At 37.9% G+C, this 16,223-nt stretch overlaps 1 protein-coding gene across 3 annotated transcripts in view; it reads right to left on the reverse strand.

Moving 5' to 3' along the window:
- The window catches only part of CCDC148 (coiled-coil domain containing 148), a gene marked incomplete at both ends in the record, with an annotated part of 272,157 nt that overhangs the window by 68,208 nt on the left and 187,726 nt on the right, over positions 1 to 16,223 (reverse strand). For all 3 annotated transcript variants that reach the window (XM_079709817.1, XM_079709816.1, XM_079709815.1), the window contains one exon: positions 628 to 768. In XM_079709817.1, coding sequence (XP_079565943.1) covers positions 628 to 768 — 141 coding nt within the window. The remainder of the gene's footprint in view (positions 1 to 627; positions 769 to 16,223) is intronic.

The following is a 16,223-nucleotide window of genomic DNA, read 5'->3' on the forward strand; positions in this document are numbered from 1 at the left end:
GGCCTTTTGGTATTCCATGAATTGTACTGGCCGCAGTATAATGTATTTTCCCAATAAGGACATCTTTTTTTTTTTTTTTTGCGGTACACGGCCCTCTCACTGTTGTGGCCTCTCCCGTCGTGGAGCACAGGCTCTGGACGTGCAGGCTCAGCGGCCATGGCTCACGGGCCCAGCTGCTCCGCGGCATGTGGGATCTTCCCGGACCGGGGCACGAACCCGTGTCCCCTGCATTGGCAGGTGGACTCTCAACCACTGCGCCACCAGGGAAGCCCAAGGACATCTTTTGATAGTCATTTGCTGTACTGCAGTCAACCAAAATGGTATCTCAGTACCTCTGGTTTGGCCATGTCTCTACTTAGTACACGATTTAACAACAATCACAAACCCTATCTTTTCTTTATCTACAGCATCTCTTCTAATCACATGTACTTGTGCTTGTGAAGGTCAATAAAGTGGGTTCTCCTCCATGTCTTTGAAGCTCAAATATATTTAAGCAAGACTCCACTAGAACCTTATGAATCTTTCTAAGAACTGCTTATGAGGATTCCATGCCAAACACCAAGGTCAATCAAATCTCAATCAGGCAATAAACATTCATTCACACATTCACAGCAACAGTATAAATACTTTTTCTTTCTTCTCTTCTCTTTGTAACAATTCCTTCTTCTTCCACAGTTTCTCTTTCTCCTCTTCCTTTTCTCTTCTTCTGGCAGAAATTTCCATTTCCAGTCTTGCTACCTCTTCCTGGTGGGCTCGCCACTGAAGAACCTGAAATAGAAATTCATTCCAATAACTATACACACTGAAGTGATTTCACAGATCACAAGGAGACTAGGTTCTGGATCAAGCAGATGTCAAAGACTTTCCAAGTACACATTAAAATTCTGTGTGCACATGAGTGTGTGATGTATGTGTAAGATGTGTGTGTGTGTTAGTATTAAAAGGAGAAAGCAACTTTAAAACCACCTCATTCAGAGATTCTTCACTTGGATTCATGGAATGAAATCCTAAAGAGTCCGTGAACTGACTTCAAAGGATCTGTGGATTCTTGTAAGTATTATGTAAAAGTTTTGTGTTTTTGCACAGCTGTGATTTTCTGGAACAATAGTTCCAGTTTCTGGTCAACAGTTTTCAAATGGTCCTAATATTCTAAAACTTTTAAGAATTACTGATATATTTCATCCTGATTTTTGTAAGTGAATAAAATGAACCTGAATGAAGATGAAAAAAATGATAAGACATTTAAAAGAACTTTCTGGGGCTTCCCTGGTGGCGCAGTGGTTGAGAGTCCGCCTGCTGATGCAGGGGACACGGGTTCGTGCCCCAGTCTGGGAAGATCCCACATGCCGCGGAGCGGCTGGGCCCATGAGCTATGGCCGCTGAGCCTGCGCGTCCGGGGCCTGCGCTCTGCAACGGGAGAGGCCACAGCAGTGAGAGGCCCGCGTACTGCAAAAAAAAAAAAAAAAAAAACCTTTCTGGGTACTGACAGGTGTTACTGGTAGAAGTAAAATTGGCACAACACTTCTAGAGGACACTGGGCAATATGTAAATACATATCACAATAGAAAACATGCATAGTCTTTGACCCACAACCCCACTTTGGGGAAGTTATTCAAAGAAGACAATCAACTGGACAAGCGCACAAAAATGTACCCATGAGGAATATTCACTGCAGTTCTGCTTAAACAGAAAAACTGGAAAGAGTCTAAGTGTCTGGCAACAAGAGATAGCTTAAATTAATTATGGTATCGTCATACAATGACTGCCATTGAAAAAGGATCTATATTTCCATATTCATCAACATAGAAAATATCCACAACATATTATTAGATGCAAAAAAGCAGGTGCAAAACCACATTTATAGTATGATCTCATTAATATAAATTATCATCTATGTATCTACACATAGAAAGAGATTTGGAAGGAGGTTTACCAAAACAATAATATTGGTTATCTCTGAATAGTAGCATTTCATAGAATTTAAAAAATTTATTCTTAAGCCTTTCTATGCCAAGTGACATTTTTACAATAAACATGTATTATCTTTGTAAGCAGTAAACCAATGAAACTAACAAAATAAAAACAAACACATGTTCCATGTACACACGTAGCTAACGAAGCAGAGAGGAGGGAGATGGAGAAGTATGCAGAAATTTTTTTTGGAAAAGGAAGAAACTAGCATTCTCAGTTTAATACCTCTTTGCCTTACATATTTGATATAAGCATGACTAATTATGGTAATATATAAAGTGAAAATTGAATAAATAAAATATCATAGAAATATGATGAGCTAAAATGACTAAATAGTTAAGCTCTTTTTGCACTTTCATTATTCAAAGTTTATTTTCTAAAAATATATTTTGCTCTATTTATCAAAATAACCACAGAAATTCAGACCCTTGATTTTCAAGCACACTTAGGTTTCCCCATCTACTGCTTATCTTGGCCGTATTTATCTTCTTGATTTGAACCCTGTTCCTAGAATAAGATCATCTATGCCTTCTGTCCTGACCTCCTACTTCCCAACTATTCCTTTCTGTACCCACCTTCCATCTGCAACATGCTATATCAGAATCAAGTGTCCTGTCAAGTGTTGCCAGGGATCACTCTCCTGAATACCTAAATGATAGTTTTCGGTCCCTCTTTCCTTAACCTCATGGTTGGTACTTAACCTCATGGTTGGTACTTAACCCTGTCAACCATCTCTTCATGTTTAAAACTCTTTCCTTCCTCGGCTATAACACTGTCCCCTGCTTCTCCACCAATGAATACTACCTTCTTCTCTTCTTCCTGCTTCCTGTGTCTACCCTATACCCGCAACTCTACTGCTATCCTTTCTCAACCTCAGCCTCTCTCTGTTCGTTATCTGATGTGCTCATCCTCTCCTATGAGTTAACCTATCACTTCTGTTGGTCTGACTCTAAAATGTACAATATCAACTCTGCATTTTTGTCTGCAATCCCATCCTAACAAATGCTTAAAGACTTTGCTGTATGTATGTGCACCCAAAACACAACATTTCCAAAATTAAACTCAACTTCTTTAACTTTGCCATAGCTTCACACCAAGCCCTGTGCATCTGCCTCTTCTTTCAGACAATCTTGTTTGTTCTGTGAAACCACAAGTATCTCTGTAGTTTCCACTTTTATTACTATGTACATCTATCAACATGACTAATTCTTTACATTTTACCTTTTACTTGAACAATCTTATATTTCTTAAGCTCAGATGAGCTTTTATTTATAACAAATCAACTTCTAGACTATTGAATTTCCCTAAGCCACTGTGCTGTAATTTCCTAGTCCACCCAAAGTCTATGTGCCAAATGTATTTAGAACAATACCAGAAAGCTCATGGGGTGATGTCAATTTCTCCAAATATGACCTAAATAATTTAGCTTTCTCACTTCCAACCAATGCCCTACTTTAATCTAGCTAATGTGTAATCTCTAGGTAGGTTTTTTCCTGTGCCTTTCCTTATACCACCATTCTTGTTCTTAGCCTCATGGCATGACCCAAACTATTCCCCCACCTGAAATGCCCTCTGTTCCCCTCTATTTCATAAAGTGCTTCTTGGTCCACCACGTGTCTCACATTTTGCATGAAACATTCTCCAACCCACACTCATCTCTCTTTTATTTCACTTACCATATGATAACTGTTCTCTAATCATTTTGAGCATAATGTTTCTATTTTCATTTAGAGCAGAGTCCATGGTATATACGTATTTTGTTTTCCCCTTATACTGTCTAGCAGAGTGCTAGCACAACATAGGTGCTCAATTAGTACCTATTTAATTTACCAAAATAACATTTAAAGTGGAACCAAATAAATAAAAAAGAAATGATAGCATGAGAATATACCATATTGCAACACATAATGAAATAAGGGATCCTTGTTCATGATCATCAATTGCTACTAAAAACTTCATTTTGACAGCTGATAGGAAACGTTATAATGGATGGATCAGTCTGACAACTGTTGAAAACGCTGAATAATCTTAACATCACTGAGAAACAAGCAGCCATTTTGGCATACTGGTATAAGTATACAACATTCTCTTGAACCATTCTTGCCAAAATATGAAAATGAATATGATCAAATCTCTAGACCTATCTATCAGTTTACAGAAAATTCAGTCAATGGAAAAACACATTAAAGAACACTATGTGAATACAATCAGCAAAATTGAAATTTGAAAAACTTTCAAGGATTTAACAAATTACAAGGAAAAAAGAAGGAAGGGAAAATATGAGTTAAAAGAGATTTAAGAAACATTATCAGCCAAATGCAATATGTGGATAGTATTTGGTTTCTGATTTGAATAAACCAAATGTAAAAAAATTTTGAACAATTAGAGATATTTCAATATTGACTAGTTAGTTGATACTATTATGGAAACTTAAAGTTTTTAGGTACGATCATAGTACGGTTATTTTTTTTAAAGAGTCTTTCATTTTAGAGATATATACTGAAATACATATGAAATGATACGATATTTGGGGATTTGCTAACTATTATCCAGTGGGCATGGGACAGTACGTAAGTGTATTTGACTGATAAGCTGATAATTGTTGAAGTTGAGTGATGATAGATTTTGTATGTTTTTACATTTTTCCATACTAAAATTTTTGTAAAAAAACAAAATAAACCATAAAATATAATGTATGTCCAAAGAGATTTGTATAATAAAAGACTGTAGTCTCAAGGTTCTCAGACTATGAGACCAGAGATGCAGTGAACTAATGTAAAGAAAAATAGCATACATTCATCCTTTCCAAGTACTGAGACTATTTCTATAAATTTCAGTAGAAAGAAGTTTGTGTTTTGGAACTAGTCTTATCACCTTTTGATTTAAGACTAATTTATGGGAATTATCATTGAATGACCTTTGCACATGTGATGTCATATGATTTATGAAGCTAAATATAAGCAAATACTTATAACTGGTCAAGATTTCTGTTTCAAAAGGTAAGTATAGCAAGAAAATAACCAGACCAATAAAACTCAAGTAACCCAGTTTATCCAATTTACCCAATTGCCCTCCTTGTCATTTGCAAGTCTAAATGATGTTTCTCCTGTTCTCCAGAAAAGATAAGATTATGGTAGTTTTTTAAATCGGGCACACACCATAAATCATGAAACAAATGCAAGTTTAGCAATCACGAAAGAACATTACCACAGTGGCAGTCAGGAGCACATTATAAGGAAAGCATTATTTAGATTATTAACTACAGGACATTTTCCCAGTTCTTTAGTTAATACAGTCTTTGAATGAAACCTTAACCTAACAGAGAACAAATGAAGTTTAAAATATGTTCATCTGTTGCAAATAATAAATTAAGGATTTAAAATGAAAATGGTTAGTAGTATTACATGTATCCCTTGCTCTTAATGTAAAAGTTAAATGGTTCAAGGGAAATTAATTAACATACATATTTTCAGGGTGAATAAAGCACTAGAAAAACACAAAATGAAGCCCATGAAAGCTTCAAAGGCAATAGTGGAAATTAACATCAAGGCAACAATATTAACACAATTTTACATCAAAATTGAAAGCTTTGAAAATAACTCTAAGTGGCAATGCAGTATAAAGGAAATGAGTATTGAACTGCTGGTCAGAATACCAGCTTTTTTGTCTTCTCTCTGCCACTAACAGATAACAATGTTACTTTGAGCAAATGGCTAACCTAGTTTTCTCGCATGTTAAAGGGGAGGACTGGATCAGGTGAGTTCTATACTTTCTTTAAGTCCTAATATTCTGATTCTATTTTATATCTTCCTTATATAGAGAGACCACAATATGGCGTGCTCCGCAATTGTCTTCTTCAAGCAAAATGAATTGCAATGAGGAAAGTCAGTGTTTTATGAGCCTGTTAAATAATAACAGACAATTAAACATTAATTGTGAATTCTATCTGCCATTATTTATGGACCATTGTATCATGTGTGTTGTTTTATATGGGAAAAGTACCATTGACCAGTGCCTGTAACTGATGATTATAAAATATTAAAAACTGCCATATATGAGGCTTATTGTGTGCCAGGCCTATGCTTTATAAAGGCATTAAGCACATGGTGTGAAGTAATCCTTGAAACAAGCAAGCTATCATCTTCACGCTTCATCTGGCTAACTTTTCTCTATCCTACTCAACCCTAAGCTTAGTCATCATTTGCTCCAGGAAGCCTTCCCTAACTTACCATGTCCAGGTCAGCTGCCTCTTTCCTACTTCCCTACTTTCCTAGCAACTTGTCCCTCTCCTGTATTACAGCACACATCAGCATGGAACCATGTGGATTTGCCTATATCTCACACTTGGCTACAAACTTCTTAAGGGCAGGGACCAGATTTGTTTCATTCATGGGCTCTCTCCAGAGCCTTGCTTGGCATCTGGCACTTAGTAAGGGTTCAAGAAATACTTGTTGGTAAATGCATGGAAAAGTCTCTGAGACTATGCCTGTGAGTTAGATTGACAGTATTTCCCTTTCTCCCCACTGGACTGGTCTTTGGAAAGAAAGGTACCCTCCTCAGACATACTACCATTTTCTGACTCTTCCACCCTGTGATGACGGATCCTTGCTTTCCTGGTCATAGCTGTTTCCAGCATTCCCAAGCTCTACCTCTGATTGCCTCAGGGAAAATATCCAGAAAACCTTGTCAGGATTTTCAACAATGAATTCCTATTTCTAGCAATGTTAGAGGACGTGTCCAAAAAAGTGTCAAGCAAATCCTTTTCTGTCTTCTCCTTAAATGTTTCTATAAGCTTCTAAATTCAGTTCAGCTGAGTAAACTTCAAATTTTCATTTTATTAAATCTTCAACAGTGTGATAGTTCCATTAAAATTTCCACATGTCCCACCATTTTTCAATATTACTTAACTAAGCTTTATCTTATGTGTTCCATTTATGTTTAAACTCCACTCATGAAATACAGTACCTGTGATTTCGCATACCTTATTAAAGCTTTCTATACTCTTCTTAGCATTTTTGCTTAGCAAAAAGATTTGTCTTTTCCTCTTGGCTTCACAATTGTCCCTTGGTTTCTTGGGTGACTTCATAAGTGCATTTTTTATCACCTCTCTTTGATAACTACTTCCCATTTTCTGTGACTTTTTATCAGTCGTTTACAGAATCTCAATGATTATGCACTATTATCTTGACTGTTTCATGTCCTTTTCTTTTCAAATAAAATCGTGCAAAGTTTCATTTAATTGGGTCCCAGAGGGTCTTAACCTTAGTGTAAAACAGGACTTGCAGAGGAAGAAACAAACTAAATGTTAATAAGTGGAAAACTATCAACATATATTTTTTCCTAAGGGACAAAAGTTACAAACCTATCAGTCTATTTTATTTACGAAGCTGACAAAGCCAGATTGTATAATGGAGACAGAAAATGGGGCTAACAGTCAGGAAATCACTTGCCTGCTGGCTATGAGATCTAGGGAGATCATTTCCCATTTCTGGGCCTCAAATCCTCTTTGAAAAATGAAAACTAAATCGGTTGTTCAAACCAAGGGTTACAACACATTAGTGGATAATGAAATAAATTTTATGGATGGGAACTAGCATTTCTTTATGGAAGAAAATATCAGAGAGCATCTCATGTCATTACAGTAATGCTGTTTCAAGAAATTTTAATTTCCATTGTGTGTATGTATCTGTGTGTGTTGTGCGTGTATTCATTTGTGATGTAAAATACATTTCTCACTGTAGGTCACAGTGAAAGAAGCTTGAAAAACACAGCAGGATGTTCTCTATAATCGCTTCCAATGCTGAGATTCTATGGCTCTCTGATATAAAGACCAAAGCTACTGTGTTGCCATCATTAAGCCACAGTCCTTATTCTTTCTATAATACAATCAACCCAGAGATGAGAGAACCCAGGTTTTGAAGTCAGAAACCTTGAGTCCTACCCCGTGACTTATTAATGGTATTCCCTGGGGTACATTGTTTAACCACCTGTAACTTCGGAATAATGTAAAATGGGATAACAATGACACACACCTTACAGGATTGCTGTGCAAATACCATCAATTTGCACAAGCCAGAAACTCAGGAATCATCCTGACGCTGTGTCCCTGACACTCCACATATAATCCATTACCAAGTCCTGTAGACTGTGCATCCGACTATCACTTGCACCCACATTCGATTCTATCTTCAGGGCTCCCATCCTAGTGCTACCCAGATATATCCTGCATCCACTCTGGTTTCATTCCCTGCCCACACCACTATCTCACTTCCTACACTTTCAATGGTTTCCAGCACTCTTGGGGTGAAGCCTGAACTCCGAACTATGGACTACAAGACCTCTAGGGTTTGGCCCTGCCTATGTCTGCAGCCCCAACTCCTAACCTCATACCAATCACAGACTCACTCTCTTGCTCCAGGAGCCCTGGCCATCATCCAGCCCCTAAACAAGCCACATTTCCTCCAGCTACATGGATGTTGAACATGACATTTCCTTTGCTTGGAATGCTCCTCCCCTCCTCTTTGCCTCATCCACACATTTTCCTAACCAATACTTAGTCCCAGATTTCAGCTCCAGTGTCTGTCAGGGAAGCCTTACCTACCCACCCTATAGGAGATAAAGCCTTCTAGCTGCATGCTCCCATAACATTGTTTACTTTTTCTTCAATGTACTTACCACAGTTTGAAATCAGACATTCAGTCCTGTGATTACATTACCAGTGTCTATTACCCCACTACACTGTGATCTCCATGAAGAAGGGACCATATCTGATTGGCTCACTATGGTATCTCCAGTGCCTTACACACCACCTGACACCTAATAGATGCTCAATAAATATGTTTGAATGGGTGAATAAATGAGATAAGAAAGCATAAGTGCTACACAAATGTTTACTATATTCCTGGATTGCTGCAATTGCTTTCTAGCTGACTTTCCTGACTTCAGTGTCATTTTGATTCAACCCATTCAGTAGATATTTGTCTATTGGATTTTCACATATTTTTGCTCCCTTACACATGATTCTAATAGCAGTGGCTTTGCATTTGCCACCATTTCAAGTGGCTCCTATGGCCATTTATTTATCTGGACAGCACCTTATTCAAAGGAGGACTCCATCTTTTAAGGCATATGTGAACTTGACCTCACGCATATGACTTTATTTCCTATTACTACCCAGAGCAAATAGGCCAGACCTTCCTCTTCCTCCTCTGTCTCTTCCTCTCTTCCCTACTGCTACACACCCATGTTTATCTCTGTCACTGGCCTTTGCCCAAGAAGCCCTCACTCCTGCTCATCTGTCCTTCAAGGTCATTCAGGGCCCCTTCCTAATGACTTCTCCACCATTTGTCAATCCAATCAATCTCTGATGTGCATCCTTGATAGTGTCTAAAAATAGATGACATCCAAGCACTCTTTAATTACCTTGCTTTATTTTCATTCCACTTATCACTATATAAAATTATATTATTACCCTAAGATTTCTCAACAAAAGGAGAATTTTTTTCTTTCTCTTGTATCTATATGAGATGATGGACAGCTAAACCTATTATGGTCATCATTTCCAATAAATGTATATCAAACCATCGTGCTATACACCTTAAACTTATACAGTGAGGTATGTCAATTATTTCTCAATAAAACTGGAAAATATTATATTATTGATCAGTTGATTTATTTTCTTATCATTGTTTCTCACTATACTTAAACTCCATGACAGCAGAGACATGGCCTTCTTTACTTTCTAACCCCACTCCTGGAACAGTGCCTCACCCAAAGTAGGTGCTTAATGAATATTTCTTGGTTGAATGAACAAGAATGACTCTCATCAAAAAGATAAGAATTAATGAGTGTTGGAGAGGACATGGAGAAAAGGGAACCCTTGTACACCGTTGGTGGGAAAGTAAATTGGTGCAGCCACTATGGAAAACAGTATGGAGGTTCCCAAAAGATTAAAAATAGAACTTTCATACAATCCAGCAATTCCACTTCTGGGTATTTACCCAAAGGAAATGAAATCACTATCTTGAAAAGATATCTATACCCCCAACTTTATTGCAGCATTATTTAAAATAGCTGAGATGCGGAAACAACCCAAGTGTCCACTGACAGATGAATGGATAAAGAAAATGTGGTACACAAATACAATGGAATATTATTCAGCCATTAAAAAGAAGGAAACCCTGCCATTTCCAACAACATGGATAGACCTTGAGAGCATGATGATAAGTGAAATAAGCCAGACAGAGAAAGACAAATACTGTATGATCTCACTTACATGTGGAATCTAAAACAAAAAACAAACCAAAAATAAACTTTTAGATACAGAGAACAGATTGGTGGTTGCCAGAGACAGTGGCAGGGGGTGGGGAGTGTCAAAATGGGTGAAGGGGGTCAAAAGGCACAAAATTCCAGTTATAAGATAAGTCCTAGGGATATAATGTACAGCATAGTGACTATAGTTAACAATACTGTATTGTATATTTGAGAACTGCTGAGAGGGTAAATCTTTTTTTTTTTTAAATTAGTTTCTGCTTTATAACAAAGTGAATCAGTCATACATATACATCTGTTCCCATATCCCTTCAAGAGGGTAAATCTTAAGAGCTCTCATCACAAGAGAAAAAAATAGTAATTACATGGGGTGGTGAATGTTACCTAAACTTATTGTGATAATCATTTCGTGCAATATATACATATTTCAAATCACTATACTGTATGCCTAAAATTAACACAAAATTATGTCAATTATATCTCAGATTTTAAAAAAGAAAGAAAAAAGGTTTTGTTAATTAGCCATTTCACATACATATCCCAGTTCCCAACTAGATCGTATGCTTCTTATATTCTGAGGTCAAAGTTTAGACAATTTTTGTAATCTACAAAATCAACGACAATGCTAAATTCATAGAAGGTACTCTGTAAAAGTCATTATTAAAGATATCTGTGATCTAACAAACATCTTGCAAGAAAGTTGAGACAACTTTCTGCTGAGCCCTAAATTTAATTTCAGTATCAGGGATTTTCCACAAAGCCATCAACCCCAGAAATGACTACACGTTTTTTTGTTTTTTTTTTTGCGGTACACGGGCCTCTCGCTGTTGTGGCCTCTCCCGTTGCGGAGCACAGGCTCCGGACGCGCAGGCTCAGCGGCCATGGCTCACAGGCCCAGTCGCTCCGCGGCATGTGGGATTTCCCCGGACTGGGGCACGAACCTGTGTCCCCTGCATCGGCAGGCGGACTCTCAACCACTGCGCCACCAGGGAAGCCCAATGACTACACTTTTGATTCTGCAATTTGAGCTTTCTTATCTTAAGCTATGGTTAAAAATAAAATACAAATAAAATATTTAGCATATTTGCCTAAAAAGGCATTTGCCTAATTAAAGCAAGTGAAATAGATTACAGAAAGGAGGATGACTTATCTAGAATCCTTTCCTATAATTAGGATCGTATGCTGTCTATAGGGAGAAAGAGGGAGATATGTATTAAATAATGTAAATAAGTATTAGTAAACTATTTTTAAATTCACAGGTTTATAGTAGCATAACCATACACCTCAAAGCTCTGATATTTTTCTCTTAGAGTTATTATTTTAATGAATAAAACCTTAAGAGAAATGCTCATAGATCAGTAACCACTGGAATAGACTTTTTTTATGAGAATAAGATAATTTTGGAGTTATGAAATGGAGACCACTGCTGAGAACAAAAATTAAGGAAAGTGATTATAGAGTGTGACAAAAAATGATTACAGGGCCTCCCTGGTGGCGCAGTGGTTGAGAGTCCGCCTGCCGATGCAGGGGATACGGGTTCGTGCCCCGGTCTGGGAGGATCCCATATGCCGCGGAGCGGCTGGGCCCGTGAGCCATGGCTGCTGAGCCTGCGCATCCGGAGCCTGTGCTCCGCAACGGGAGAGGCCACAACAGTGAGAGGCCCGCATACCACAAAAAAAAAAAAAAAAAAAAAAAAAAAAAAATGATTACAGTTTATGGATTTCCTAACTCATAGGACCCAAATAGGAAGCCATCAATGAGAATACTTTTCTTACTTATCAACACAGTTCTTTCTAGATATAGCACAGAATCAACAACAGATAATTTAAAGAACTTGGCAATACTTTTAATCTCTTCACACAAACTCATTACATCTTACTTATAAAGGGGGGCCAAGAAGAGAAGTGGAGATCACAAGAAGATTAACTGGGAAAAATCATAAAGTGACTTCCATTATCATCAGCAAAACCCCCCTTCACTTAGTATGTTATTCAGCAATAAATATTTCAAACTACATATAGTGCATATTGATTTACGCGTATTGCCTGAATGCCTTCCTGCAGAAAGAACAGTCAGAACATATCAGAAAAAATAAGCAATATCTTCTTAGGGGAAAAATAAAAGCAATAGGAAAAAAGGGAGGAGGGGAAGATAAAAGGTTAAGGAACCATTATATGCATGCAAAGGGGGCTCACTCAGATGATCCCCAAAAATGCTAACAGAAGTTACAGACATCAATTCCCTGAGCATGCACAAGATGATAAATCCTGTCACCTTGAACTTTCTCCAAATAGATACTAAGAAAGAGGCAGGATGCTATACTGATATTACAATATGTTCGTGGAGATGGAAAATCTTATTCTTTTCCATAAAGTCTTGGTAAACCTCTGAAATGAATGTTCTGAGCAGGTAAAAAACTAGAACAATCTGCATTATTTTGAATTCATTTGTTTTATGTTTAAGATTGAACCAGTTTTGCTTCTAAATGACAACTCCACTGCAGTTCATTTATACATTCCTCCAATTTCCCCAACCTTCTAATTACTTATTCTGTATACATTTCTTGAAGGAATAGCTATGACCCCTTATAAAAAATTATATACTATTCAGCCAAGGAGACAACTCTGTCCTAATCCATAAAAACATATTAAACAGAAGATATAAAGCATGATGGTGTGAATCTAACTGCTACTTATGCCAGGAGATTTAGAAATTTGAATTTGGTCTTTTAAGTCTATGTTCTATTGCAAGTTTCCTGCGTATAGATAATTACTCCCAGCTAGAAAAAAGATCCTATCTGTCATTACAGAGCTAATGTAACTGACCAATAATTCTATACATTATGTGCAAATGACTGGGGGATTTTTTACATTTAAAACTGTTTTGCCTCTGGTGTTCCCAGGCTTTCCTTTTTTGTTCTTTCCTTTTCACTCAGCCCATTGGGCCTCCAGTACCATGAATGTGGTCACAACGCCCAATTCCATGGCTCTAGATCCATATTTCCAACTGTCTACTGGGTAATCCACAGCCCTCTAAAAGCAACACATTCAAAGACAGAATCACTATCCTTCCTTCAAGAACCTGTATTCCCTATCCAGGTTGATGGCATCATAGATCATCACCCCGTTGCCCAAGCCAAGAGCCACTCTAGACTCCTTTCTCTCCAATACCCTTCCCATTCTCTCACTAAATCCTCCTTAATATGTCTAGACTCCTTTATGACACCTCCAGCCCCAAAGCTACTAAGTTCAGTTAAACTTTCATCATCCTTTCCTAGACTTTGAGAATTAGTCCTAACTGGACTCCCCACTTTCAGATTTATCCCATGTCAATCCATCCTCCACATCATGCCTGAAAAATCCTTTTATAGTGAAAAATCTGATATTACTCCACTGCCTCAAGCCTTTCAATGGCTCCCCATTGTCTCCAGCAGACGCGTAAGTTCAAATATCTGTTGGGGCCAGGCAAATATCAAAAGCAAGGAAAGGGGGCTGGGTGTAAGACACCCAGGTGGTAGTAGGAACTGGACTCAGATGGACAGGCACATGCTCCACCTAAAGGCACCTAAGGAAGGCAGTTGCTTTTGACTCTCACCAGTTGTTGCCACATAGAAATGCAGGGCCCAAGTAACCAGATATTCCAATTTTTCAAGAGAATCTGGAAGTTTGGATTTGTATGCACATTTTCCAATATTTTAATGTTGAAAATATACCCACATTTTTAAAAACAAATATATGAAGCCCCAATTTCATATTTAGGCTATCAGTTTTCAACTTCTCATCTACCAGATAGAATTCAAACTCTTAGCATGACATAGCATTTCCCCCATTATCTATCAAAAATATTCTTTCTTTACCCTCCCTGTACCCAAACCATATTACTTGCACCTATAACAAACTACATGCAATTCTTCAAACATGTCATGCTGTTTTAGTTCCCCATGCCTTTGAATAGTCTTTCCTACTTCTGAAATACCCTGATCCCCGACCCAACTCTTGTTTTAGTAGGAAATTGTTATTCACTTTTCCAGTCTTAGCTCAAGCATCTCTTTCTCTGGAAAGCCTTCCTGGATCCAGTCACGATAAGACAATTATCTTTGGTGTCACCATCACCTCTAGGACATAACCATATGACTCACCAGTCCTACTGGTATGTATCCAAGTGAATTAATAGAATTACTATAAAATTAATCTCACTAAATTGAAATCATTTATTTTAAAGTTGCCTCCTCTATCAGACAAGGGACCTCTTTTAGAGCAAAGACTTATTTCAGCTTTTTACATCTATTCTCAGCCCACAGCTTATTTAGTAAATACATAATAGTATTAGAACTAAATAGGAGATAAGAGACTTGTGCCATTTTCTCCAGTTGATAACGAAGTATTAATTATAGGAAAACAAGCTTTTCACTGATGTCTGAAAGAACTAAGTTTTGCTTGCATATAAGTAGAACAGCTTCAGCTTTAACTGAAAAATACTTTAACCTGCCTCTTCTCCTAGGCTGGTCAGTCCTTCACTCGTTATGCCGTGGCTTCAGGCCTGTTTACTGTCTCTTGACCCTGTAAGTTTTGCCTTTTCCAGTTTTATATAAAAGGGATTATACAACAGTAGTCTTTGGGCTTGGCTTCTTTCACTTAGCATAACGCACCTGAGATTCACCCATGTTGTTGCACGTATAGAAGTTGATTCCTTTGTGTTATTGGGAAACATTCTGTTGCGTGGATGCAGCACAGATTGTTTATCCACCCACTAGTTTTAGGACATTTGGGTTGTTTCCAGTTTTGGGCGATTACAATTAAGCTGTTTATAAACATTTGCTGCACGCAGGTTTTTGTATAAACGTAAGTTTTCATTTCATTCAGATACATACCCAGTAGGACTGCTGAGTCATATGGTTAAGCGTAAGTTTAACTTTATAATTGTCAAACTATTTTTCCAAAGTGGCTGTACCATCCTGCAGTTCCATCCTGCAGTAATGTATGAGAGTTCCAGTTGCTTCACATTCTCACTGGAACTTGATATTGTCAGATTTCTGGATAGTCAGTTTTTGGGGGGGAGTAGGAGTGGTTGAAGCCATTCTAACAGAAGTGTAGTAGTTTATCATCGTGGTTTCAGTTTGCCTGACCTCTTCTAAATCATTTTTTCTTCACTCTTCTTTATTAGTTGCTATATCAGACATCTCTCTGTCCCACCTCATACCCCCTTGGCCGACCGTTTGACTGCAGCTGTTGTTGTGGCAACCAGCTGCTCACAGGTGGGACCTGAAAGCAACTCAACCTCACCTCACTTCCACCATGTATCTCACACTTTCTGCCCCATGGCTTCTCTGTCCCCACCCCACATGTGAAATGTGTGTAAAAACCTTCTCATTCTGATGCATGTGTAAACCTAGAAAGGCAAGAAAGTTTACACTCTAATGGACAACTCCTGACCAATGGTGAATTGAAGCTGGTGAATACATACTCCTCCCCTTGGAAGGATAGCTCCATTCCTTGGAAGAATAGCTAGTTCTAAGATATTTTCTCTATGGTGCCTCACAGGATTCCTCAGTAGAAATGAACACAGACTAACATTATGTTGCCCACAGTGGTGATCAGCAAAATAATAATATATCCTAGGCATGGCTTTCCCTCCTTTCTTGTTTGACTCTTTCAAAGCCCCTACTTTTCTTCCTTGAGGTCACTTTCCAAAATAAATTACCTGCACACAAGCCCTCATCTTGGTTCTTGCCTTAGGTGGTATACAGGCTAAGTCACCTTTGGAAAGTATCTCAGCTCAAAGGGGAAGTAAATAACAGAACAGAGCAGAACCTATGCTGCTACTCTCCATAAGGGACACATTTTTTTCCCTCTTTGGTGAGTACTATATTTAGGCATGTCTTCTAGCATGAGATATAAGGCTGCAAAGTTATATGACTAAACTGTTGGATTTTTAATACTTAAGTGTCTCTTCAATTAGAACCTTAAGGAGATATATAAAGA

This window comes from Hyperoodon ampullatus (assembly GCF_949752795.1).
Source record: "Hyperoodon ampullatus genome assembly, chromosome: 8".
NCBI classification, from domain to species: Eukaryota; Metazoa; Chordata; class Mammalia; order Artiodactyla; family Ziphiidae; genus Hyperoodon; species Hyperoodon ampullatus.